The 27,838-nt window shown below is 46.0% G+C and overlaps 1 protein-coding gene across 1 annotated transcript; it reads left to right on the top strand.

The window, feature by feature from the left end:
• Positions 1-2,791: 2,791 nt before the first annotated feature.
• On the top strand, positions 2,792-27,411 carry DGAT2 (diacylglycerol O-acyltransferase 2). The gene is made up of 8 exons (XM_059465938.1): positions 2,792-2,942; positions 11,036-11,155; positions 12,129-12,236; positions 13,045-13,115; positions 21,625-21,829; positions 24,228-24,402; positions 25,029-25,231; positions 25,998-27,411. The coding sequence occupies exons 1-8, from the start codon at positions 2,903-2,905 to the stop codon at positions 26,150-26,152; spliced, it is 1,077 nt and encodes a 358-aa protein (XP_059321921.1). The 5' UTR covers positions 2,792-2,902; the 3' UTR covers positions 26,153-27,411.
• The last annotated feature ends 427 nt before the right edge of the window (positions 27,412-27,838 follow it).

A 27,838-nucleotide genomic window follows, 5' to 3' on the forward strand; every position in this document is an offset into this window, starting at 1 on the left:
TGGTTGTCATTTGTACAACAAAGAATGGCCATGCACAATTTGTTAATGGGTTCAGAGATACCCTGGTTGACACTTATTTTGCATGTCTGAAGTGTGGCTGGCTTCTGCTCGTATGGCAGGTGTCACGGACATATTTTCTGAAAAAATACCTTTGCTAGGATTTTTCTCCTGAGAAGCTGAGAGGCCTGAGAAATGAAATGTAAACAGTGATTATCTGATTGCTTGGAATGTGGTTTGGATGTTGCTTACCAACAGATGCATCTTTGATTGGTCTCATGTGGATTGTTTGTACTCAATGACCAATCACAGGTCCATCTGTGTTGGGACCCTGGTCAGTCACAAGATTTTATTATCATTCCTTTCCTTGCTAGCCTTCTGATGTCTCCTTTCTCTCTCTCTTTCTTTAGTATATTTTTAGTATATAATTTTCTTTTAATGTAATATCCTAAAATAATAAATCAGCATTCTGAAACATGGGGTCGAGATTCTCATCTCTTCCCTCATCCTGGGGACCCTCAAACACCACCACAGGCAGGCACTTCTCTGGTGGTGGAGCATTGGAAAGTACCAGTCTGGGCTCCTAAAATCATAACACCTAGCTCAGAAGCATAGTGATGTGAACCTGGGGGGACAGAACACTTCCACCCACCCACAAGAACAAGGACTTGAAGGATCTTACCAGAAGCCACAGCCAGAAGCAGGAGAAACCAATGGGAGCTTTGAAGCTCATGAATTCAAGACTAAGGAATGGGGTGAAGGACCACGCATGAAATTCCCACAACTACCTAAATCTGCATTGTTCCTTCAGCTTAGTTCCCCAGTAAGCTTGTCCTGATGAGCCAAATACAGGAAGTATCCTATATACATCCAAGCTGCTGGGTGAAGACATTGAACACTGATTCTTTGAAAACAGGGCATTTTCTGCCTCAAAGTAGCTGCACAGGAATAAAGCTACAGAGCTGCAACCAAGTTCTGACTCAAAGCATTGCAAATCCACCCCACAACTTGCAAACAATTCCTGCAGGCTCTGAATAGAAGTGGGAAGGGAAAAATAAGTGTGTTCTCAAAAGCTTTATTCAATAGGCATTGCCCTAAAAAATCAGTATATGTATTAAAACAGGAGTCTAAAACTATTGTGAATTGTTCTTAACCGCAGAGAGCTGGAGGACTGGCTCCTATCTGTGTTTCTCTGTCCATAGCCCATGTTTTTCAGACTCATGAGAAGTAATAGTAGGGTATTTGAAAACATGTTATTTTTCAAGAATAATCATGCCAGACACACAGGTTAATAACAGACAAAGTTGTATATTTCCCGTGTCAACCAAAACATCAAGAAAACATGTCCTGAGTACTTGCAAAATCATTATCAAAGGAGCACCTGGTGTGTGGCTTCTTGTTGGGAAAAACATCCTTGTGTGAACACAGGCAAGATATTTCTAATCTATTATTTAGGACTGTTTGCTGATTTTCAGTGAGTGGGATGGGAGAGGAAAAAATAAGTTTCAGGACAAGTACTCTTCAAAGAAGAGAGACACTGCACTGCACTGCTCAAGAAGTGGGAGTCAAAGAATCCGAGAATGGTTTGGGTTGGAAGGTTCCTTAAAGCCCATCTTGTTTCCATCCCCTGCCGAGGGCAGGGTCCCCTTCCACTAGAGCAGGCTGATCCAAGCCCCATCCTACCTGCCTTAAACACTTTTAGACATGGGGCAGCCACTCTGCTCTGGGCAACCTGTGCCAGGGCCTCACCACCCTCCCAGACAAGAATTCATTCTAGCCCTGCCCTCTCTCAGTTTAAAGGGATTCCTCTGATTGTGTCATTGCATGCCCTTGTGAAGGCAGAGCCTGTTCTGGGTCTCAGTTGTATTATCAGGTTGGGGCTTACGTTTTCCTTCCTTACAAGAAACTTGGTGGCACAATTTACAACTTCAAGTCACAAAGCAGCTGCTGAGGCTGAGGCTGTCTATGGTGGTTGCATCTTTACTCCTAACAGTTGTAATAATCCATGAAGCACTAAAAGATTTTCTTAGTTTATTTATTTAAATTTTAATGCATCCATCTAGGCTGGGGTACCATTGCAGCATATGGAGCAAGAAAAGCAGCCCAGAAAACTCCCATGTCCTGGGCCTGGGCTGATCCCACAGCATGGGCAGCAGGTGATTCTGCTCTTGTGCCCCACTCAGGTGAGACCCCACCAGCAGAGCTGCCTCCAACATCAGAGGGATGTGGAGCTGCTGGAGACCTTAGAGCCCCTGCCAGTGCCCAAAGGGGCTCCAAGAGAGCTGGAGAGGGACTTTGGACAAGGTCATGGAGGGACAGGATGAGGGAGAATGGCTGCCCACTGACAGAGGGCAGGGTTAGATGGGATATAGGGAAGAAATTCTTGGCTGTGGTGGTGGTGAGGCCCTGGCACAGGTTTCCCAGGGTAGCAGTGGCTGCCTCATGCCTTGAAGTGCTCAAGACCAGGTTGAATGCGGTCCAGAGCAACCTGCTGTAGTGGAAGGTGTCCCTGCCCACGGCAGGGTGTTGGAAATGGATGAGTCTTAACATCCGTGCTAATCCAAATCGTTCTGTGATTCTATAAAACAGGGCATGAAACAGCCTGTATAGGAGCCGGGCCTCTGCTTGGTCTCCCCGCTCCCTAATCCCTATCCCATGTATCCCATGCAGAAATCTGCACCGCCGGGACCAGCAGCTTCCCCTCACCCCCACGGCTGTGCTGAGAGACCCGGGAGCTGTGCCGGGCCCGCCCCTGCACCCTCCCCGCGTCTCCTCCTCCTCCTCCCGGGCTATATATGGATACGCGGCCAGAGCCTCCCCTGCTCGCTGGCTGCGCCGGGGCTGCGGAGCGTGGGGGGCTCCTCCGTCCCATGGCCCTGCCCGAGCCCTGAGCGCGCCCCCCACCATGAAGACCATCATCGCCGCCTACTCCGGCGTGCTCCGAGGTACCGGGGCACAGGGGGAGGGCGAGACATGAGCCTCCTGCCCGGAGGGGATGCTGCGGTGCGGAGCAGCTTTCCGGTCCTTCAGGGGCTGGGCCGGGAGCAGCACCGAAACACGATATTTTTCTTTTTTTTTTTTTTTTTTTTTTTTTTTTTGGCCGCAGGAACGTTGTTCACGGGGAGTAAGGAGCGGGAAGAGCGATGTGCAATGGCGGGGAGGGAGCTGTAGCTTTCCTTGGTTGAGGATTACAGGTCTCTGCGCAGGTTCTGTGTTTTAGCAGCTCGGCGTGCTCTCCTGGGGCTGCTGGGAACGGCTCTAGTTGGGTCTTGTACATTTTGCCGAGGTGCAAATTACAGTGAGTTTGCACCTTTGCAAAATGTGGGCGTGGGGCACTTGCTCGTGAACGAGTCTTCCCCTCACCCATCCCTTCCTTTTGTCGGCGTAGGAAGAGAAGTGTAGTCGCTTTATCGGATAAAGTTCATTCTCGACTCTCTATTCATAGAATTGCATTTAGCTTGGGAAAGGCCTCCTCAGCGAGTCCAAGTGTTTCATAATACTGTGTTCCCCACACCTACATCAAGGGGAAAATGGCAACGTGTTGCTATTTTTGCCGTCTTCTAATGAGGAGGTGAAGGTTCAGTGCTGAGCAGGAGTTTGGTGGTAGCCAGTTCTGCCAGGTTTGCTGTCGCAGCCCTCCAGCTGGTGAGTGACCTGTTGAGAGAAGCGGAACGGGTGTCACCACTGGCACCCATCGTGGACAGAGCTGCCGCAGACACCCAGCGCTTCCCTGCACGCTGGGACGTGTTGGTTAAAGGCTGTGGAGAGAGTATAGGAAATCCCAAACCAGAAGCTACCTTGCCTGCTTGTAAAGGCATCTCAAAGGATCTTCTAGGAATTGATTCAGCAAGTCTAAATGTTTTGCTAGGTAGGGTTTTGTATGCCTTCTGCAAGGGTGCTTGTCTGGAGAAAGGTCAGGATTTGCAGACGGAGGAGCTTTGCGTGAAAATGCAGTTGGACAGCGATTTAACTTGCGATTTGTGGAGGGTACTTGAGTGATTGCTCTGTGTTGTGAAAGAAAGGCTTTTTGCCCTCAAAAAGCAAACTGCTAACACCTCCTGGGATGAAGAGACCTGTGACATGTTTTATTGGCTAAACAAATCATTAGCAGAGCTGAAGGGACGTGAACCTGGTGACTTAACCTCTGAAGTCTTGATTTTTCAATGGCTTGTCTGGTCCTGGGTGTAGAGCTGCTGGTGCTTATCTCAGCCAGGATGTTCGATTGATCTGAAGGCTCGGTTGTGAACTCACTGGGGAGAAGACCTTCATGTGTTTCCTGTGTTCAGATCTGTTTCTTAAAATAACTTCGCTTGTTTGCATGACTAACCGAGGACAAGTTATCTTTTCAGTGGAGGGAGGTTCTTTGAATTAGCATCCTCTGAACTATTATATTGAGAGTTAACTGCGGAGTAGGTGCAGAGAATAAATAATTCAGGAAACCTATAAAATATGTAGGGTTGACCCGAGACCTCAGCAGCCACCTTGTTGGCACTGGCATGTTAATGTGGATCTAGGACACATGCATAATTCAAAATGGACTGTGGTTTAGGGACAGTGATTGGCCTCATCTCTAGATAATCCTGATTAGTTGATGGAAAGCTGCCTTAACTCTCCTCAGGTCAGTTTTCCTCTGAGGCACCTCGTGGGGATCTTGCAGTGATATTTGTGCTTTTTTAGCTTAATTTAACTTATTTCTGCCTGGGAAGAGAAGGGATGTTGCCTTGGTGACTGCAACATCTACCAAGCCCTTGCCAGTGCTGTAGCTTGGGCAGGAAAGCACAGAACTGGCTTCAAAGCCGAATCCAGGTGCCTCGCAGAGGAGCTCTGGCTTGGATTGGGTATGGAGAGAGTGGTGTGGGACCCTGCAGATCAAAACTGGCAGAAGTGATATGGAGGCTCATTTATGAGACCTTTTGTACTGCTTGATCATATTGGACAACTTCTCTCACTACAGAAGATGTGCAGAACAAGCCCACTAGATTTTTTTTTTCCTACATCCCTGAATATTTTCTTCCAAGTATCATGCTTGTGCAGAGGGCTGACTTTGGGGTGAGCATCTGAATGGCTCATACTGTCCTTTAGTCTTACTGTTTTCTTGGCATCTGATTTTGCTCTGGTGCTGGTAAATTTGGCTGAATTAAGTCTGATCTTATTTAAAAATAAGCAAAAAAAAAAAAAAAAAAAGGTGCAGGTATCTGCCTCTATATTCATCCCTGTATGTATGCAGAGGAATGTTCCTTTATAACTGCAAAAATCCGAGCAGTCTTTGTACCAGTGCCTAGGTTGGATGATGCTCTGAGACACCTGGTTGGGTAGGAGGGGTTGTGGTCTCCTCATGCCCACTGTGGCCATAGGAGGCCCAGGAGGTCTCCTCCTTGTGTTGGGCAGGGCAGCAAGGAGGTCTGTCTCATCCCTCTCCCCTGAGGAAAGATGCTGGTGTGGCTGGAACCTTGAAAGGCTGTCCTGTGCTGAAGCGTCTTTTCTAATGTTACTTCATCACCAAGAAGTTTGGGATGAAGATGATTTTGCTCAGCTTTACCTTGGAGTTAGTCTTACACTGCATTTGAGGTTACCAGACTTGAGTTCTGCTCTGGGGAGCCTGGGAGCTCCTGTTTTGGGAGAACAGGATCAGGCTGGCTGCCATGAGGTGTTGTCTCTTGACAAAGTTGCTTGGGAGGTGAAGGTCTGGGCTTGCTGATGTGAAACCCCTCTGTCACAGCCCTCATGCGCTCTGAAGACACTGATGAATTATAGTAGGATGGGTCATTTTCTCCAGACCTGTGCAGTGTTGCTAACTTAAATCTAAGCTTGTTGGCTGCTCTTGGACAGTGGGGTCTTGTGGCTACATCACTTTAACACACATTCTACTGTGAGTGTGGAGGCTGAGGGCTGAGTTTAGTGCTGTGAGTAAATCCAGAACTAACATGAGTAATCATGACAGATTTGTTTCCTGGGTCTGGAGAATCCCAGCTCCTTTCTAAAAGAGATGGTAGAAGTTTTTATTTGCATGTCCCTGTTCAAAATATTGTTGATTTCCAATCATAAACACACCGTACTGCAGATAATGTAATTGAGTAGCTTCCTGGGACAGGAGCAAACTGTTCTAAAGCTGTGTACAAGGCAGGATAGCTATACTCTGTGCTCTTTACTCATTATTTTCTTAACAAATTGTTTACTTTATATTGAATATGCTTGTGCTTGAGGCACCCAAGTAAACCCAAAAGAACTTGTGTTGCTCAAGGGGTTTTCCAGGTGCTCCTGCTCCTGCATGGGTGGCTGAATCCTCCTGAATTTTCTAGTACTGGTCTGTTTTTCTTGTCTTTATTCCAATTTCAGCTTCTCTGCAAAATATATGGCTCAAAATGTCCATTTGCAGTTTATGCTTTGATGGATCTAATACAGTTTTCTTCTAAATAAGCCATGTGAAGCAGTTTAATTATTGGCCAAGAATTAACATGCTAATTGTCTGGAAAAGGTGGCAAATGGAGCTTGAGTTTAACAAGGTTTCAGTGTATTTTTAAGTATATGTAACACTTGTACTTCTTCTCAGTTAATTTCCTTTGCTGACATTTAATTAAGTCATGTCAGTTGGGTGCCCGCATGTGAAATCCTGTTTACTTCCACTCTTGGGATCTTTGATTCTACTTCCCTGCCCAGATAAATGTTGTTTGTGTAATTTATCTGAAATAAACTGTGCTAGAACAGCACCAGATGCTGAGTCCGTAATGCAGGAATCAAATGCTTGGTCGAATCATTTGCTGCTTCCAGGATCTCCTTGGTAGCAACTCCTGCATTTGGTGTTAAATGGAGCTAAATCATAAAAGTGTGGTGAGCCCATCACCAGTTGCAGGATAGGTGGCTAATGCCCCTGAGCTTCCTTGGAAGGCTGCAGATGAGCAGCAAGGGAGAAGCTGTACTCTGTCCATTGTGACAGGGAATGTCCTTGAGAAGTTGTACTCCCTCCATTGTGACAGGGGATGTTCTTGAGAGCCGTGCCTGGCTTAGTGCAGGGAGTATCCCATCAGGACTCCAGGGAATGGGCTGCAGTGGGGGCTGGAGACCAGCTCATCTGAGACCAGGAAAGCTGTTGGTAAAGTATGTCTTGTGGAGATATGGTTTGCCAAGGCTGATCCCAACAGAGCTTGGGTTAGAAAGGATCTTAATGATCATCTAGTTAAGGCTCCCCAGTCAGGCTTCCCAGTTCTGGGACAGGTAACCTGGAAAATGCTCCAGGGACAATGCTGTGTGGCCAGCACAGGATCAGCTACTGTCTTCAGTGGCTGAAGATGGAGGTTTGGGTTTCTTCAGGATCCAGGATATTTCCTTGGGGAAAGACTGATAGGAATATACAAATTATAGTTATGTCTACTGGGTAGGAATATACAAATTATAGTTATGTCTACTGGGCCCTTTTAAAGTAGGTTATAAGGATAATCTGTCCCCTGAAAGTTACAGAAAATGCCTTGGGTTTTTAATGTGTGCAAGGTGCTTGGTGTGGGCCCACAGGTGACCCATTAGGAGGAAGTATTTTCTCTGGTGGACTGAACTCGGGTGTCAGCGTTGGGTTATTCTTCTGTGGCTGAATGCCAACCCCCCCTTCCTCCCATTTCTGTTGACTTGTGAAAGCTCTACTGCTCTGTGTCACTAGTAACTGGTCTGGTTCTCCAGAGCATGGAGGGTCTTTCCAAAAATGCCTCCTGGCTACTGAAGCTGGCAGGAGATAATGCTTTCCTTGGGGGGTTGAATACACGGTGTCAGTCAGACATGATGAACGAGAAGCTCAGGACTCTGGAAAGGATTGTCTTGGCACTAAAGTCTGTAAATGCCTGGTTGATGAAATGGGTTAATCTGGAGTCTGCAGGTTTGGTGCAAAGGTAGACCTGATGAACTTGCCAGTTCGACTGACCATTCCCATGGTCCTTTCCTTTGCTACTGGGCATCTTTCATTTCTTAACTGGGAAATAAATGCTAATATTCAGGCCATGGTAGCTACTGACTTCCCTGGTGTCTTGGTTTGAAAAGACAGGAGCTGCTCCTGAAATGGGAGATGTAAACCCCCTCCCTCTAAATTATAAATTTGAAATTAAGGGAGGGCTCTCAGGCAAAGATGTGGGAGTTGGAATAACAGTTCTTTATTAGAGAAGAAAATAAAAAAAATTTAAAAAACAATGCAGTAATACAAACCAACACTGACAGAGTCAGAATACAACCTGACATCCTGTTGGTCAGGGTGTTGGTAGCAGTCCAATTGGAGCTGTGGCTGCAGTGCTCCTGGAGTGTCAGTGTTGGAGCAGGGATCCTGTAGAAGGGGTGTAGTCTTCCTCTGAAGATCCCGTGGAAGAGGCAGCTGCTCCTCTGGGAATCCAGTGGAAAGGCTGTTCTGGTATCCCAAAATCTCAGATTATAGCTAATTGAGAATGCTTGGCTCCTCCCTCTGGGCAGAGTATCTCACAACTTTTATCAGCCATGCGGTGACACTCGATGTCCCATTAACAGCAGATGTCTCCCTAGGGGGAGGATTGGCTTGTGGAAGAGATAAACTGCCCAATTAACGGAAGAAACTGCCACTCCTTTAACAGATGGCAAATGGAATACACACATTGCCCTGCAATCTAGGACACCTGGTGTGGAGAATATTGTTCTCTCTGAAGGATACCTTTGCTTTCAGCAAATAACTGACCCAGGACACTTGTCCAGGGGCAGGGGCTTAGAGCTGTCTGGCAAGCCACTGCCTTCCCTCTGTCTGCAGGAGTTGAATGTGAGTTTTATGTGGTTCAGAAAACAAGCTGACAGGTTGACTTGTGCTACTCAATACTTGTCTATTTACTGGGCTGGCAATGCCTACAATTTGTTTGAACATCTAGAAAATGCTGAAGTACAAATTCTCATCTAGAAGGATAAACAGCTGTTCCCTTTGGTAAGAGGATAGGGATTTAGCTGATCCAAGGCTGGAGTGTTTGGTTTATGAAGCCAGAGAGGTTTGGTAGTGTCAATGCGTGTGCTGGAACTAAAAAATTACATGGGGCTGGGCTTTTATTGTGTCACAAATAAAGACTTTTGGCTTCTTTTGGAGGACATAGACATATGTCCAGTGACGCTATTATTGCTAAATGCTTTCTTTAAACTTGTCTGGTAATCCTCAGTCAATATCAAGTCTGTCCACATGCAATTTTGTAAGGTTTTTGGGATAGCAAATACCTGGAGCTGTGGCCCCTCAGAAAGAGTTGAACAACCTGGTCTTGTGGAATGTATCCCTGCCCATGGAAGGGCATTAGATTGAGGTGAGCTATAAAGGTTTCTTTGAATACAAATCAGTCTAAACCCAAAGCTTTATTTTAGCCTTGAACAGGCAACTGGCTTTGTAAAAAATGGGGTGAAGTTTATCCCTCACCCCAAATTTGGGGATTTGCTGCTAGATTTTACAGCATGAGGTTTCTGAATCTGACTGCTTAGATACTGTAGTGTGGCAAAACCAATGCACAGTGACAGTTTAACTCAACATATTCTCCTGTCTCACCTCTGAAACTATTTGCTGGATTCATTCTTAATACTGCACTATATTATCTTGTAAAGAACTGCCTCCAGCTCTAGCTGTTGTTTCAACCTGGATTAGTGCTGTAGGTTTCAGTTCACTTGCAGTTGTAGTTGTATGATCTATCCCAGCCCAAAAGTTGGTCTGCTTAGAGTAATTAATGCCCAATGCACTACTGGGATTGTTCATGTAACATAGACTAGGCAGAATCCAGGGTCTGAACTGGGTGGCTGGCTCTAAATTTAGACTGCAGCCTTTGGTGTGGCTGCCCCCCTAATGTTGCCAGTGATAAGGCATCTCTGGGTAATCTGTGCCAGTGTTTCACCACCCTCACAGTAAAAAACTTCTTCCTTACCTAATTTAAATTGACCCTCCTTCCTAAGAAACAGTTGCTTTACATATTTAAAGGATGCACCAGTGAGAGTATCTTTGTAGAAACTACCAAAAATCATAGTGCCTGTTTATACCTAGAGAAGCTTTTTTCAGTCACTTTGACTGAGTGTGAACACTTGCTATGCTATTACCACTAGCAGGTAATATCTTGAACCTGCTCAGTGTAATAGCTTCTTTCATTGTTCTAATAACAAGACAAAAGAAAAGATGTAATTACACATAAAGGGATTTGTATTTTGGTCAGTTTATTATGGTGCTTGTAAATAAAGTAATGAAGAAAAGTGAAGGAAAACCCACTTGCAAGTGCTTCTTTCTGGGGGCTGTGTATGCTGTCAAAAGCTGCAGTGGGTGGTTCTTCATATAGAAAGCAAGTGTTTTCAGTGTTTTACCCACTTCTGGGGTTTTTTCCCTGCTTGAATATCTTAAGCTTCTACATGAGAGGCTTTCAGCTCCTTCCTTCTTATTTACTGCTTTGGGAATGCTGATAGTGTTTGTTACTCATGGAGCTGTGGATCCTCAGGGCTGTTTGTTGAGGTGTTCAGCCAGCATTTGGGCTGTGCTAGGAAGACTGGAGCACAGAGCTTTACTTGAACAGCCCTGGGAGTTGTGCAACAGGCCTTGTGAAGGGAGAATAGCTCGCAGCACAGCCATGTGCCTGCTTGCCTGTGGTGTGAGGCAGCTGATCTTTATCTTACTGTGAGCTCATGGGGTTCCCTTTTACCAAACACCACTGTGAGGAGCTGCCAGTGTGAGGTGATAGTGGGTGTTAGGAACATGGGTTAACATCCTCTCCCCTTTTATGGTCAGGTTAACAGAGGCTCGTTCGGATGGGTACTGATGATTACTCATTAATCCCCTCCAGTGTTCTGAAAAAAGCTGGATGTTGGCACATGGCAATCCTTCCTCTTCCAGGATGCCCAAACTCCATGGAAAATATTAGCTTTTAAGCAAGGCTTGCTGTAAAAGCGAACTGCACGTTTTTCTGAAACCTCTTACTAAAATAAGCTGGACTTGATGACCCTTCCTTCTGTGATTCTGTTTCAAAGGAAAAATATTGTTTCCTTTGCTCAGTGTGCAAATGTAACTTTATTTCTTTTATTTTTCTTTCTTTAGGCACGGGATCGAACATTCTTTCTGCTCTGCAGGATTTGTTCTGGCTATTGAAATCCAAAGTAGAGAAACAGCTCCAAATCATCTCTGTGCTGCAATGGGTTCTCACTTTCCTTATCATGGGTAACACATTTTGACCTAAAGCAAAGGGGTTTTGGCTGTAATTCTGGATTAATTTTAATGCAAAATGTTTACTTGTTTTGTAAGTGTTAATTACTAGATGTGTAGTGTAGTTCCTGGGGTACATGGTTACTGTAAACCAGTTACATTGATATTTTCAACTATAAATGCCTTTTCCTGGCTCTAGCAAGTCATAAGAGCTATGGAAAGACTGACTGATGTTTAGCTTGTGTTGGTGTCTACCATGCAAATGAGGCTGAAACAATTGGAAATGCCTTTATTGGCTGGCTCATGGGAATATCCACAGAGATTTCTTAGAAGCAGCTGGTAACTGATGCAAGTGGATGCAACAGGAATGCTCTCCTCTTGGCTTGGTCTGCTTCCAGGAGGTACCAGAGATGAGCAGGAGTTGTTTGTGTTAGACCAGTAAAAGAGTGAAGCCTGTTTATCCCTGGGTACTTGGATTATGTGAAACCTCAGGCTGCTCTGCTCTGTTGGATTGTTAATGATTAAACTGGAGAATGGCTGCTCTCAGCATCTGTCTCACTCTACCTTCCCAGTTCAGTTTGTGCTGAAATGTGTCAGTTTTGGGTGGGATCCTTGGCACCCTGGTGGGATGGCTGATACAGAGCTGGTGAAACCTGTGGGAGATGTGTGTAGCTGTGGGGGAAAATCCCATTGATGTGGGCCATGGAGAAATCCTCATGCTCATCAAGTCTGATGAAGCAGCTGCCCTACCTGGAGATAGAGGAGATGCCTGGAGGCACCATTAAGGGGAAGTTGAGGTTTTCCAGATCTCTAGAGGAAGCTGCCTCAGCCCTGCATAAGGGGCTTTTGACCAAATCCAATTTATTTGAGGATTAATGACATCAGACTGGGACTAAGATTTCAGCATAGAAGAGTCAAAAGGCAGGGGGTGTAAGTGGAGACCAGAACCTGCTGCAACTTTGTTTTCTTCTTTCTTGCACCTCTCCAGGTATTGCTTGCACTTTAATCCTCATGTACATACTGTGCACAGATTGCTGGGCGATTGCTGCTCTCTATTTAGCCTGGCTGGTATTTGACTGGAATACACCAAAGAAAGGTAAATATTGCAGAAGAGATACTTGTTGTTCAAGTGTCCCTGTCTCCATGTTTGGACAAAGAAGCACTTCCTTGTAATGGATGACTTCTCTTTTAGTGGGACTTGGCTGGATCACTGACCAAAGGCATTATTCAGTGTAGCATTTAAATGTCAGCCCTCAGCATGAACAGTGACTGCAGGTCTCAGTGGTGCTGAGGGAAGCACAAAATTACCATTCACTGCTATTATGCCATTACTGGCTTTTACTAACATATTTATAAGGCATAGGTTCTTTCTTTACTTCAGTAAGATCTAAAGATTCAAGACCTTTTTGTCCTGTCCAGCTCTTGCAAGGTTCAGATTGTGATGTCATTATCAAGGTGTAGCTCCTCTGTGGAGTCAGTGTTGCTACAGATAAAGCAGATTACTTTATTTCAGGAAAAAAATCCCAAACCTGTAGAAGCCAGCTCTGGGAATCAGCAGTGGTAAGCTTTGGCAACTGCTTTTATAGCCAGATGAGCACAGTTGTCCATTGCTTCAAGGTGACTGAAACCATCTGAGATTTTGGCCTTTCCCAAAGGTTGCATTGGAGTGGTTCTAGTTTGAATTGTAGTTGTCTATCCTGAATTTGCAGTCAAGCCTTAATTTGTTTGAAGTGCCTTGTATTCCAGAATGTGCATTGATTTCAGTGAATGGTGCAGGTCTCCCACTGGGAGGAATGAGAGTGTTGATTCCTCTAGTGAGACAGCAAACCCTGGAGTCCTTTAGGCTTGCTGATGGACAGCCATGTGGAAAGAGCTTTAAAGACATGATGCCTTTTTTTCAACAGGGGGAAGAAGATCCCAGTGGGTGAGAAACTGGGCTATATGGAGGTACTTCAGGGATTATTTTCCAATAAGAGTAAGTAAAAATTTAACTTTGTACCCTGAGGTTTAACTACTTTAGTGTCTTCCACTGGCACTAGTCTGTCTATGACACTGAACTGCAAGCAGGACATGGCTCAGTTGCTGTTGCCACACTGCTGCTTGTGGCAGCTGTGGTTAGAAAATCTGAAATGTATTACCAGTGGTGGCAATGTGATTGCCAGAAGCTGCTGTGGTTTTACCAGATTCCTTGAGGCAGTGTGCAATCCTTGTTCATCTCTCCAGCTTCTGGAGACACTGGCACAGGTTGTCCCAGCAAGTGGTAGTGCCTCATCCCTCAAAGTGTTCAAAGCCAGGCTGGATGGGGCTTGGAGCAGCCTGGTCTAGTGCAAAGTGTCCCTGCCCATGGGAAGGAAATGGAATTGGATGATCTTTAAGGTTCCTTCCAAGGCAAATCATCCTGTGAGTTTCTTCTGTGCTGCAGCGGTCCTGTGTAGTGCCTGACCCTAACACTGTTCCCCTCTCATAAATCATAACATCTAGCTCAGTTTCTGCCTGTTTCCCAGTAACACTTCTGCTCTGGGATGTATTGGGCCAGAGTATCTGGGACCTCTGTGCACCCAAAGTCAGCACTTCACTGGGAGCCCTGAAATTTGTCCTCAAATCTTTTTGCTTTGGAGAAGTGGGTTTTCCAGCAGTGGGAATAGCTTCAGTTCTGCAGCTTGTAACTTGCTCACCACATACTTGTATTTTTCCTACTGGTTCAGACATGCTGCAGAAAGAGGACAGGGCTGCCAGGCTGCTCTGGGACAGCAGAATTAGCTGGATGACTTGGAAGGGAGCAGGGGTCAAATTCGGCTAGGAGGGAACTCGATCCTCTTTGGAAGGGCACGCAGCTGAAAGGACTATTATGTAAGGTTGTTGGCAAGTTTTACTCAGCTTGACTATGAGGGAGGGACCTTGATAGAGCTTTTGAGCTACCTATCCCCAAGATAGTCTAGCCTCAGGAAGGAACAGGGAATCCAGTTCCAGCAGGATGCCAAAGCAGCTTAGACTGGATTCTTCCCTTGCAAAGTCACTTGAACTCTCGGGGTACCTGAACGTGCTGCTGGTGAACAAGCCTTTTGTTGTACTCTGAGAAGCACAGAACCATTTAGGTTTGAAAAGACCTTTAAGAGCAAGCCTGACCATTGACCCAGCACTGCCGAGTTCACCATGAAACTTGCTGTTGTTAACAGGTAATTCTTGGCAAGTCTAAGTGTACACAGAGAAATTCACTATGCCTGCACAGGCTGGAAGTCAGCCTGGGTCTCATGGCTGACAAGAGAGCTGAGCAGGCTCTGCTGTTCAGGATGGGTCTCAGATGTGCTGTGTTCTAGTACCAAGTCCTTAGTGCTGCACTAAACACTGCTGCCTTGGATATTGCTGAAATGGGCTCTGTTATGCTGGGGACTTGGTTCCAAAGGGTCACCTGTAGCGCTGGTTCTGCTGTTCCATCATTCCATTCCTTTGATGCACATTTATCCTTGTCTTCATGGAAATATGCTCTGCACAAGCCCTGCAGGTCGGATTCACTGTGGATGTTAAAAGTTTGTCAGAGAGCTGGGTTGTTTAGGTAGGTTTAGAGATGAGATGGTGTAGATAAACTGAACTTTGCAGCAGTTTTTATTTAAATACTTGCTAGCTCACATGTCCGTTTGTGAGAACCCCTTATGGGTGTAATTCCTTTGCTGCTGAGGGGGAGGAGGAATTGTGCAAGGTTTATGGAGCAGACTGGTATTTCACATGCAAAGGGCAGGACAGGAGTGCTGACAGCTGGGAGATGAGTCCTGCACGTGTTTTGAGGGAGCAGCCAGCTGGCTGCAGGGCTGGGAAAAGCTGCTGCAGGGATCTTAGGCCAGAGAGGTGCTAGAAGTGTTTTTCTGCAGTTACGGGACGGATGCATGAACAATGAATAATGTCTCTTCATATTAAGAATGGTACCAAGAACCAGAATGCCTTGGGCTTGCTGAGAGCATGGGAACTCCTGGGTTAAACTAGTTACCTGTTCTTGCCCAAGAGGGAGATGGTTCTACAGAGGATCACTTGTTTAAATGTTCTCTCTGAAAAAATAATTTTTACTGGATTCTGATCTGTGTAATGGCTCAAGGACTTGGTTTGTGTCCCAGGCTTATGGTTTGTCAGGACAGTCCTCTGCTGCATCTCATCCTGTGTCAGACACATTTTATGAAATATTCTTTCCTTAGGATTTTTTCTCCTGAGAAGCTGAGAGGCCTCAGGAACAAAATGTAAACAATGATTATCTGCTGCTGTAGAATGCAACAGGTGCATCTGTGATTGGTCTCATGTGGTTGTTTTTATTAATGGCCAATCACAGTCAGCTGGTTCAGACTGTCTCGGTCAGTCACAAGCCTTTGTTATTCATTCCTTTTCTATTCTTAGGATTTCATCAAAAGGCTAGCTTTCTTCTATTCTTTTAGTATAGTTTTAATATAATATGTACCATAAAATAATAAATCAAGCCTTCTGAAACCATAGAGTCAACATTCTCATCTCTTCCCTGTGAACACTGTCACAGTCCTGTTCCATGTGTCTGCTGAGCACTGCCAGGACAGATCACACCAGTGACAGTCACACTGGTGGCACTTGTAATGCTGGACTGGCCTCCAGCAAAGTCTGCATATAGAGCTGTGGTAGCTGCACCCATACCTGCACAGGTACCAGCTTTCAGCTCAGATTTAATTCATAGAATCACAGTACAGTTGGAAGGGACCTTAAAGCTTGTTTCCTCCCCTCTGCCATGGTCAGGGACATCTTTTATTAGACCAGGTTGCTTCAATCAGGCTGTATAGCCTGGCCTTGTACACTTCCAGGGATGGGGCAGCCACAGCTTCTTTGGGCAACCTGTGCCAGGGCCTCACCGCCTCACAGACAAGAATTCCTTCCTATTTGGCTTGCTGTATTGAGGCAGCTGCATGAGAACCCAGCTCTGCTCCAGTGTTTGTGCTGATTAGGCTGGTCTCACTAGAGTCAGCAGTGCCTCCCAGCCTGAAACACCAGGACTATTGTACCCCTACCTGGAGATATGAGGTCATGTTTTGTAATACCAGGTGGATTTGGAAAGCATCCTGAATCTGTCTCAGTTACTCAGCATGAGCTGAGTTGGCCACATTCCCTGGAACTTCATGCAGCTGCTCTGACAATAATAAGTTACTTTAGGGCACTAGAAACTTCAGTTTGTCTGCTGGTTAATGGCTGGCCTTGCAAATAGTGCTTTAAGCTAAGGACCATGTGAAGTGGCTGAGGAATGTTCCAGTGAACTGAGTCCTGGACCTGAAGTGCAGGTGAAGCCCAAGCCCTGGCAGGTGTGTGCATGGGGCTGGACTGAGCAGACATCACCTGCACACACCATCTCAATCCCAGGCACACACTCACCTGCACACACCATCTCCATTTCATGCACACACTCACCTGCACACACCATCTCAATCCCAGGCACACACTCACCTGCACACACCATCTCAATCCCATGCACACACTCACCTGCACACACCATCTCAATCCCATGCACACACTCACCTGCACACACCATCTCCATTTCATGCACACACTCACCTGCACACACCATCTCAATCCCATGCACACACTCACCTGCACACACCATCTCCATTTCATGCACACACTCACCTGCACACACAATCTCAATCCCATGCACACACTCATCTGCACACACCATCTCCATCTCATGCTTGATCCCAGCAGCCTCCTAAGCACATGCTGATCTGAGGATGTCGTGCTGGCAGTGCCATGACCTAAAGGTTTTGTTTAGGTAAAGAAGCTGTCAAGCTGTCACCTGTGCATGTGAGCATCTCCACATGCAGCAGGATCCCAGGGAGCCAGGGCTTCAGATCTTTGGCTTACCTTTGTCAGACTGTGAGCACTTCAGGTGTGTGCAGGGAGACCTGCTCACTGCTGTGGAAGAGTTGGCATCTGGCCAGAGCAGGAATTGCTGCCAAAAGTGTCTTTTTTTTTTTTTCTTCAATTCATCTTGTATTCTGTGTCTTGGCTTGCTTCCTGGCAAAGCTCCTCCTTAATCATTGTACATGATTTACAGAATGGAAATAGAAGGGTTTGATTGCTCTGTCCTAACCTAGTGTAGTGGAAGGCCCACGACAGGGAGTTAGAACAAGCTGAGCTTTAATGTCCTTTCCAACCCAAGTCATTTTGTGAATTTGTGACATATATAATACTGGGAGCCTGGTGAGGGGTCTTCAGGTCCTGGCTTGCACTGCTGGGAAGGGAAGATAATTTCTTCCATTGTGTTGCAGGGTGTGATGTGGCTAAGTGCAGGTTTTGGGTTGTTTTGCAAGCTTACATGCTCATGGGACCTGCTGCTTGGATCCTGCAGGATGAGCTCTGGTTTTCTGCTCTCTGAAAGCTTCCAGTCAGTGCTGCTCAGCTCCCACCCAGAAAACTGATTTTTTTCCCTGCTTTCTGGCTCCTGGTGCTGAGCAGCAGTGGTTCTGCAGTCCTCTTTCTCCACTACTGAATGTGCCACTGTTGCTAAAAATAAAGCTGGCAATATGGTTCTTTAGCTGTATCTGGCACTGAAATATTAACACTCATTTTCTTTACACTATTGCACTGGCTTACTTCTTCTGCAGGCTGGCTTAATTCTGTGTAAAGAAATCTGTCATTATTAGAAAGGTGGATGGACTTTGCTCCCAGAGAAACAGGTTTGGTCTCTAACAGCAGCTGGGAACAGGTGTGTTAGTGCAGTGGGGTGAAGGTTCATCTTCACTCCCAGTACTGGTTGTCCAGCTGAGATGCAGCAGGGATGTGCTGACTCTGCCTCATCCTGGGAGCACCGAGGCTCCACAGAGCTGTGTGGAAATGGACAAGACCTTGGAGGCTAAAGGAAAAGCCAGCTGGAGGTTCAGAACAGTGGTGATGTTCAGTGACAGCCACAGCAATTCCTTGGGGCAGCCTGATAACACTGTTTGCTTGTGTTATCTCAAGGGGAGGGGTTCAAAGAACCAGCAGTGAGTGATCAGCCTCCTGAAGAGAGGCATGGAATCCTAGGATGGTTTGGGCTGGAAGGGACCTTTAAATGCATTCTAGTTCCAAAGCCCCATCTTGTGCACTTTGCTATCTTCACTCCTGCTTGAGTCTAGAATACATGGTTTACACCACTTCAAAAACTCCTGCTTCCAGATTAAATTTAGGGAGAGATGGAGGTATTGGCAGGTCATACCATCCCTGGGCTGAGTTTGTGCATTAGCAGATTCAAGACCTCTGCTTGCAGAGAGCTGCCCGACCCTGTCTGTCTGTTGGTCTTAGGTTCCCTGGCTTGACTTGGGTGGAAGAGCACATAGAATCACCAAGGTTGGAAAAGACCTTGAAGATTGAATCCAACTATTCCAGTGCCTTTTGGGTAATTTTTCATAATATGTGATCTGAACCTCCCTTGGTGCTACTTGAGGCTGTGTCCTCTTGTCACTTCTCAGTAGGAGAACAGGCTGAACCTCACCTGCACCCTCCACGTTTACCTTCAGGGAGCCTCTGTGCTGTGGGGCAGGTGTAGAGGGCAGTGGCAGCCTGCATGGGACAAACAGGGGAGAAGCACACATGTGTGAATATGAGGCTAAATCTCAGCACTCTCCCTTGCCTTTGTTTGGTTGGATCCCTGCACACCCCTTGCCCAGCTCCTGCAGTGCTGTGGGTGATGGATTGTCATGGGTATTGCCAACCCTATGGCTCCTTAAGGGGAGCTCCTGGAAGACAGCCACAGTGATAAGGCTGCAGCTTGGCTGGGGCTCCTGTGAGGTATCCAAGCAATGGCTGCACTGGGATCTGGGTGTCCTTGCATGTGTGGAGGGGCTGGAGCAGGAGAACAGCATGTCTTCCATGTGTGGCTCTGCCAAGCTCAGCATGCAGATGCCTCGTGCTCCAGAAGGATGAGGACAAACCTCCTTTCAGCTGTGTTTCCTATTAAAGGAGCTGTGCTTGGTGCAGGTGAGAGATGAGGCTTGGAAATCACTACCTTGCTCTGACAGGAGCTTTAAGGAAGGGGTTTCTGCTGCTTGTGCAGCCAAGCCTTGTGTCTGTATCCACCAGGCCTGTAGTCAAAAAGTCAGAATATTGTCTAGGCTGGAAAAGTCCCCCAAGATCATAAAGTCCAACCATTCTGCTAGAAGTGCCAAGGCCACCATTAATCCATGTGCCCAGGTGCCACATCCACAAAGCTTTTAACTCCCTCCAGGGATGTGGGGTCCACCATGCCCTGGATAGCCTCTTACAAAAGTCTCTCTACAACTGAGTGAGAATTGATAGGTGGAGGGGTTGCTTACCATATCACTACTTTTTTCCTGGAGATGGGTTTTTGGTCTTTAGTCTGTGATCTCTGTTTCTTGTAACTGATCAAGGGGACAGCCCTTCTATCCTGAAAGTGAAAGCAAAGTCGTCTACAAATGGGGAAAGAATTGGCAATGGGCTCTGCAGAGCTGTTGCCACCACAAGCCTCTCTGCCTTCTTCCTGCAGTTCTACATGACCTCAGAGCCAGAGGAAATTATGAGGAGGGCCAGTCACCTTGCAGAATCTGCTGCTGCGTCATGCTTGTATCACAGCCACTGTTTTAAATAGCACAGGAGCTGTAGCTTCATCTGAGGACAAGGCTGAGAACAGGGAGAAGGGAATCAAGTTTCTGGGCACACTGCTTTAGGGTGTTGCAATGGTGCTTCAGCTCCCTGTAGCGTGATCCAACAGAAAGAGCTTGCATAAACACTCCTTGTCCAAGGCAGTGGCACATGCTGGTGTGACATCTTGGAAATCTGTGGAGTTTTTTTTTTCCTATGGAAACTGATGCAGAGTGGCCTTTGCAAATATAGTTTGAGGGATGGGGTGCCAAAGCCTCAGCTTGTAGGTCCGAGAGCTGCTGGGGTGTCGCAGACACCTTTTCACTAAAAATCCTTTTTAGGATTTTTTCCTTTCTGAGAAGCTGAGGCCTCAGAAACAAAATGTAAACAATGGTTATCTGCTGCTGTGGAATGCATCAGGTGTATCTGTGATTGGCTCATCTTGAATGTTTACAATTAATGGCCAACCACAGACCAGATAGCTTAGACTCTCTGTCTGAGCCACAGACTTTTGTTATTCATTCTATTTTATTATTAGCTAGCCTTCTGAGGAAACCATTCTTTCTGTTCTTTTTAGTATAGTTGTAATGTAATATATATATATCATAAAATAATAAATCAGGCCTTCTGAACATAGTCAGCATTCTCATCTCTTCCCTCATCCAAGAACCCCTGTGACCACTCTCACACTGGGGTGTTGCAGTTGGCAAAAAGTGGCACTGTTGCAGCCTGAAAAGAGGAGCTGTTTAGATTAGATATTAGGAGGAGGTTATAGACTCTTAGGGTAGCGAGGCCCTGGCACAGGCTGCCCACAGGAGCTGTGGCTGCCCCATCCCTGGAAGTGAAGTGTTCAAGGCCAGGATGGATGGACAGGGCTTGGAGCAACCTGGTCTAGAGAAAGGTGCTCTGCCTATGACAGAGGTTTGGAACTGGATGATCATTAAGGTTTCTTCCAACACCAACTCTTCTAACAGATGGAAAAAATTAAATTAGATCTCTATTTTTGTAGGATGATGCAGCAGCCCTGCTGTGTGTTGTCCGGTGTGCTGCCTGGGGAAGATGCTCTGATACATGGGATGCTGCTGCTACCTATAGCATCACAAAAGCCCCCTCTGGCAGTAGTGGTACCAGGGAAAATGGGTTGTTCTGTGCTAGCTAAGACAGCTGTGGAGAGTCCGTGTTCTGCAAACAGAGGAGCAAACGGTTAGGAATATTGCACACCCTGAAACAATGTGATCACAACTCCTAGTGCGTGCCCTGCAGGAATCAGAGATGGTTTGAGGTGTCTTGTTGAGCCTTTGTCATGTAGGCTAGGGCAGAACCTCTTAAAGGGAGGGATAATTTCCAGTGGTTACCACCCTTCTGCACATTTTCCCACTTGGAAGGTGGCCAACAGGCCCATTAACTGGTTGGCTCTTTTTTCAGGCATTAGCTGAACTAGCTTCTGCTGCGAGACAGTGATGTTTATGTTCTTTCTGCCTCATGCTGGGATGTGAGCCACTAATGTGCTGAGAGAGGGCCTGGAAGGAGGCAGCTGTGGCTACAGGACTGGAGAACTTGATTGGTTTGGGCAAGAGGTGTGTCAGAATACTTTAGGTAGGAGCAGAGAAGCAAAAGGCCCAGGCTGCAGCAATCCATGCCCTGTTCCTACCTGGCTGGCCAGCTTCTTGTGTCTGAGATTAGTCTGTTTACCTTGCTCCCTCTGCTTGGAAAACTGAACTCTAAATGGCTGCTCCTGCCAGAGCCTCTGAAATCCAGGAGAGTCTATACATGAGCTCTTAGGCTGTTCTTCCTGATAGGAAGAGAGACAAAACCTGAGGGATATGATTTTTTTTTCTTTTTTGCTTCTCCCACTTTTATTTACTATCTCAAAATATCCATCTTCAACTGAGCTCTTTTTTCTTTCCTAGCTGGTTAAAACCCACAATCTGCTGACCACCAGGAATTACATTTTTGGGTACCATCCACATGGCATCATGGGCTTGGGTGCCTTTTGCAACTTCAGCACAGAGGCCACGGGTGTGGGCCAGAAATTCCCTGGGATCCGACCATACCTTGCTACCCTGGCTGGGAACTTCAGGATGCCCATACTGAGGGACTACCTAATGTCTGGTGGTAAGCACAATCACACTGTGCCATTTCTGCTTTTGCTCTTGCCTCTGAGCTGTCTTCACCTCTGTCAAGTGAAAAGCTGTGTAGGAAGCTCATGTAACCACTTCCTGCTAGTAGCATCACCCAAACGTTGTTTTCATATGATTGTCGAGAGGAAGCTGTGAATAAATGTGAGAAATCCTGTCTAGTGGAAGGTGTCCCTGTCCCTAGCATAGGGTTGGAACTGGATGATCTTTAAGGTCCCTTCCAACCTAAACCATTCTGTGATTCTGTGAATATGCCTGATTTGGGCTGTAGGGACTGCTGTTCCCTTGTGTTCATCCTTAACTCTAGGATACTCTTGTCCAAAACCATAGTAAAGACATTTGACAACTGTGGTCATGGCAGGTGGAGACACGGAACCAAGTTATGTCCCAGTTCCTGTGTGAAGGTACAGGAAGAAGTTGCACTGACTGAAAATACTGAGTAGCCATGGCCAGGCCAGCTCAGCTCCTGGGCTCACACCACATCACTTGTCACACATCTGTGTTTTGTGGTGGTGATGGATGCTGTCTCCACCCAGTTGCACTGCTGGGTGCCTGCCAGGGGTAAAGAGTCTGAAGTATTGCAGGATACCAGCTGTTCACAGACCCCCTTCCCTGGATGTGTTCCTGTAGATGGATCCCATGAATTATGCAGTGATGTATGTGTGCCAAATTACACTAATAGGTCTGTTTTAATGGAATCCAGGATTTAATGCTGGAGGGCTTGTAAGTTATGACTGGGCAGAGGAAACAGTGTTTAAAATACCAATAAAGTGTTAAAGACTGTGAATTGAACAATCCAGTAACCTGTTTGCTGGTTCTGGAACTGATTCAGCGATAAATGACTTCAAAACAGATATCTTAGTAAATACCGTGGCTGGGAAGATGGTAGGAGTAGCTGTACCTGACTCTGACTTGTTAGAATTGACTATTTCTGAGATTACTGTCTTAAATGAGGGAGAGAAAAACTAACTGGATCTGGTGCAGAGGAGGTGTTTGTCCCTATCTAGAAAGGATGTATCTCAAGCTGGTTTTTCTCTTCCTGTACTGATGTTAGTTGTTATGTGAAGCCCATAATTTGGGAATTCCCAGGACAGCAGTACATGAGAAGTTAGGATCTGCTTTCCAGTCTGTCATGTCTGTAAATTTAGTTGTGTTGCTTAAGTTTCCATGCAGCCTTTTTATATTTTTTTAAAATATCTTTAATCTGTTCAGTATGACTTGCAGACAAGTCTTGTGGCCAGCCAGAGCTGCTTTCTCCTTTTTGGAAGGAATGTGGGAGTAGGCATTAGCAACATCATTGCTGGCTTGGCTATCCCTGAGCATTGTGCTTAAACCAGAGCAAAACTGTGCTTCTTCAGTTCCTAGGATCTAAGCAAGTCTACAGGTGTCATGAAGTTAACCTTTTGAAAGCCATAATTTGTCTTACTTTCCTATACTAGAACTTAAGGGTGCTAATAGAAAGGCTTTACATCACTTGGAAAGTGCTGATAATTCCCTCAGTCCTTTTTTCTGTGGATAAACCATTTCCAGGTGAAATTATAACAAATCATAACACTGTACCAATACACACAGTTGGTTTACAACTAGTATGAATTCTTAATTTTACAGCCTGCTAGAGGCTAAGGTACAGCAGGGACCCTGTAAGGCATGAGGGCTTGACCAGAAAACCCTATACACTGTGTGAATGTGCTGAAGAGCAGAATTTTATCTATTGCCACTTGTCTCCACGTCTCATGGGGACTGGTGCTTTAGGGCAGAGATTGCTTACTAAAGGTGAAGGCAGGTCCTGCTCTTTGCAGTGTGGAATGGAGGGAAAGACCTTCACAGACACTTTCCTCAGAGCATGGATTTACATAAACACTCTGTCCTGTAAATTGCAAGAGCTTCATATTATTTCAGATCTGTCTTAAAGGCTTGTCCATTTATTCTTTTGATATTGCTAAATCTATTCCACATCTATCCAACTACCTGATTTTGCTGAGGAATTGGTCAATATCAGACTCCCATCCATCAAAATAATACAACTGCTTTCTTCCTTTCTGAAGGTAAACCAAATCCTACTGTAGAGTTTACATGGAGAGAGGATGTCTGACACCAATGCCTTTGATATCACTAGATACAGAAAATCCTTGCTCAAGTCTTTTGATAAAGGAAAATTTTTGAGAGCTGAGGTCTGTGGAGTTTACGACCAAGTCTAATGTCTGTGAACTGCTTGATTAGTTGAGGAATAGGTTCCCTGCTAACACTGTCTGCTCTGACCAGAGGGAGGTGGGACAGTTCACTTGCAATTGAGGCACAAACTTTGTGCTGTAAGTATGAGAAGATCTTGAAGTCCCAGCCAATCTCATTGCCTTGTGTCTGTGTCCTGACTGCAGGTATATGTCCTGTGAACCGTGACAGCATAGACTACATCCTGTCCAAGAATGGCAGCGGCAATGCCATCGTCATCGTGGTCGGAGGGGCAGCAGAGTCCCTGAACTGCACCCCAGGGAAGAACTCTGTGACACTGAAGAACAGGAAGGGATTTGTGAAACTGGCTCTTCGGCATGGGTAAGGGCAGCCTCAGGGCTGGAGCAGGACTGCTGCCATGGGGATGGTGCTTTTATTTCAACAACCTGGTCTAGGTGAAGATGTCCCTGTTCAATACATGGGTACAGGACTAGATGGCCTTTAAAGGTCCCCTCCTTCTCAAACCATTCTGTGATTCTGTTCCCTGAAGCAGCTGATACCTTGGAGGGATTCTGTGGGTGTTTTCCCAGTGCATCAGACATGAGTGTCCTTTGCCTTCTGCCCCTGAGCAAGGTGCAGGGCTAGGGGGATCCCTGGGACAGCTGGAGGCTTCCACAGCAAGGAGAGGCAGTGCCAGTATGGAGTGATGACCTGTGCAGTTCCCCTGATCCCCATCTGCCTGAAAAGAGATGGCCATTAAAAATAGGAGTTGAGTATATATGGAAGCATGTCCCATGCCTGACTGCACAATGTTCCACAGGCCCATTGTCAGTACAATTCTCTGGTGTGCTTTCAAAGTATATCTGTTATGTCAGTACCTTGTGCTGCTAAGACAGCTCTGGGCAGTGGCACCAGTGCGGCCTGGCAGAACACACAGCAGCAAGTGTGGGGCTGTCATGTGAGCTGCAGTCCTGGGGGTGGGGTTCTGAATTTTTCTGTCTTTCTAGAGCGGACTTGGTTCCTGTCTACTCCTTTGGGGAAAATGAAGTGTACAAGCAGGTGATCTTTGAAGAGGGTTCCTGGGGAAGATGGGTTCAGAAGAAGTTCCAGAAGCACATTGGCTTTGCTCCATGCATCTTTCATGGCCGTGGCCTCTTCTCCTCCAACACCTGGGGCTTGTTACCCTACTCCAAGCCCATCACTACTGTTGGTAAGGTTTTGGTATAAACATGCTGTGTGCCTCTCTAGGTAGCAGAATACTTGAGTCTGTGCTGTACACCTGCTGTAGTTTGGTTTTGGAGTCTTGACTATAAAACGGCTTTCTCTCCTGTATAAAAACTTTCCAGCAAAACTGAGAATGAGCTTAGGAGAGTTTCCAGAGGTTACAAGCCTTCAATCAATGTTCTGCTTCCAGGCAACTTTGCAAGAGAGCTCTTTTTGGGGGGAAAAGGCTGTAGCTCTACTTTCTTTGGCCTTGCATAGCTAAAGTCAGAAGCAGCCTGCCCCCCCATATTCCAGTGGGATGGATGTCTGACAGCTGAGTGTTTAAAGCCAGCCCTAAATCTTGCATTTGAGTCTTCTAAACCAAAGCAGCAGGGCTTTAAGGGAGGAGGGGGAAAAGGTCAGCTTTGCTTTTGTGGTGTGTTTAGGGGAATGCCTAAGAACTGACTCTTGGCTCATGTTAATTGAGGAGGGATTTATCACTCTGCTGTAAACAGAAGGGGGACTTCCTAGCCACTTTGAACAGTAGATGCATTTGTGCAGCTAAAGCAGATCTGGTATTGCTGCAGATTTGGTGTGTGTCCTTGTGGGACAGTTGTGCTTCAGAGCCTGGTAAAACTGTGGGGAATCAGGCCAACCTCTGCTGTGATGGCAAACTGTGCTGTGCCAGAATGGATAGCTGTGTCCATAGAGGACAAATAACTTGGGTTGTAGGAACACTTAAACTAATATGGATTTGTCCCTTTTTTTATCAGTTGGAGAGCCCATCACCATCCCCAAAATTGATAATCCATCCCAGCAGGATGTGGACTTCTACCATAGCATGTACGTGGACTCCCTGATCAAACTCTTTGACAAATTCAAGAGCAGATTTGGCCTGCCGGAGACTGAGGTCTTGGAAGTCAACTGAAGGCACTGGCTCAGCAGCACGTCCTCCTCTCAGAACCAACACATCTTTCCAGGAGTCCAAGTTGTCACTGTGTACTTGAAAGCCTGTGTGGGTGTCTGTATTCTTCAAAGCAAGTGTTTAAAGTATTGCTAAACCACTTAAAAATAATAAAGGCTTTGCTTTAGAGAAATCCCATTAAAACATCTTTTTATAAAAAAAAAAAAAAAAAGGCACAACTCCCCATTGCTGTGAGGATTTGGATAAATGATTGCCTTTGTAATCTGCTGTATAATGCTGTTGGATCACCAGCAATGAATTAGAAAAATTCCTACAGCTACTGTACCCACTAGCACAAGCAGTTTTGGGAGAGTAGGATTCATCTGGTTTTCAATCTAAAAAGCAGCAGGTTGATTTGAGCAGTGTGGCAGTTTTACAGGTGTGTTGCACAAGAGCCCTGTTGAGACATGCTCACGTAGTACAAGGGTATTTCTGCTTTGGAAAAGCCCTTTCTGGAAGTACAGTTGGGCTGCCAACCCCCCTGGTGTGGCATCTGTGCTGGATGGTGCAGAGAGAGTCAGGTGAAGCTTGATCCATAGTGCAGTGGATGATTTTGTGGCTGTAAATTCACCACTGTATTTAAGATGTCAGTTCAGAGGCAGGTATGTCCCAGGTGCTGCTTGCACAGAGGCTTGTAGCTGGAAATATGAGGCTTCTTCATAGCCACAGAACTCCAAGGATAAGCTGTAGGAGCAGTGGGATGGTGCAGTCATGTAGCCCTGGTGTTGCAGACTTTTAGGGTAGCCCTTAGGAGGAAAATGCAGTGGGGCTGTTGATGCAAGTGCTTTGGATCCCAGAAGTATTTGGGGAAATCTAGGAGTTACTTCTGGCCTGAAGATGGCTTCCAATTACTCCATCCAGTGAATGTAAAGGAGTAGCCTTTGCACACATAGGATCTAAAGTGAGCTACTTTAAAAAGTATTTATAAAATGTTTATGTGGATGTTAATGCTGCTTGTAGTGAGATTTCTTGGGAGTACAAATTGTTTATGTATAAACCCGAAATGCTGCACTACTTGCATGTCTGACCTGCCTTTTGAACTGTTCAGTTGAGTGTATCTTGAGCTCTAAAATGTGCCTTTCTTCCATGCAAGAGGATGGTACTTCACATTCCTGGAATCTTGCCTCGAAAGACAAATGTTCATCTGTCATATTTGATAGATTATTGTATTACAGAGTATCAATTTTTGTACAAATTTCTAGAAATAAACTTGGCCAAAAATAGTGGGCTGCTTTGGTCCCTTCAGTGTTGCAGGGTTTGTGGCAGTAATTTGTATGATTGCAGTTGTGCCTTTTCTCCTACAGGGAAAAATGGTTTGTCTCTACAAAAGCAGACTCACACCAAAATCACCATCTCTGGAAGTGTGTAGTGGTAGACCTGGAAGAGTTAGGTTAAGGATTGGACTTGATCTTCAAAAGTCTTTTTTCAAGCTTAGTTATTCTGTTCTACCATCTGCATGCTCCCTGCATGGGGCAGCCAGAATACTTCAAGCAAATCTTTGTGGTTTAAAGTTGGAGTTTTGCTTGGGAGTGTACAAGGAGCTGAGGCAGCCTCCATCTGTGGATCTCCACTAAGCAGATACAGAAAGCACATGGCCTACTGCCCCTTACAGCAGATTTCTTTGGGTTTTGTTGCTGCCTAGAACAGAAA

This window comes from Ammospiza nelsoni, chromosome 2, assembly GCF_027579445.1.
Source record: "Ammospiza nelsoni isolate bAmmNel1 chromosome 2, bAmmNel1.pri, whole genome shotgun sequence".
Classification (NCBI taxonomy): Eukaryota; Metazoa; Chordata; class Aves; order Passeriformes; family Passerellidae; genus Ammospiza; species Ammospiza nelsoni.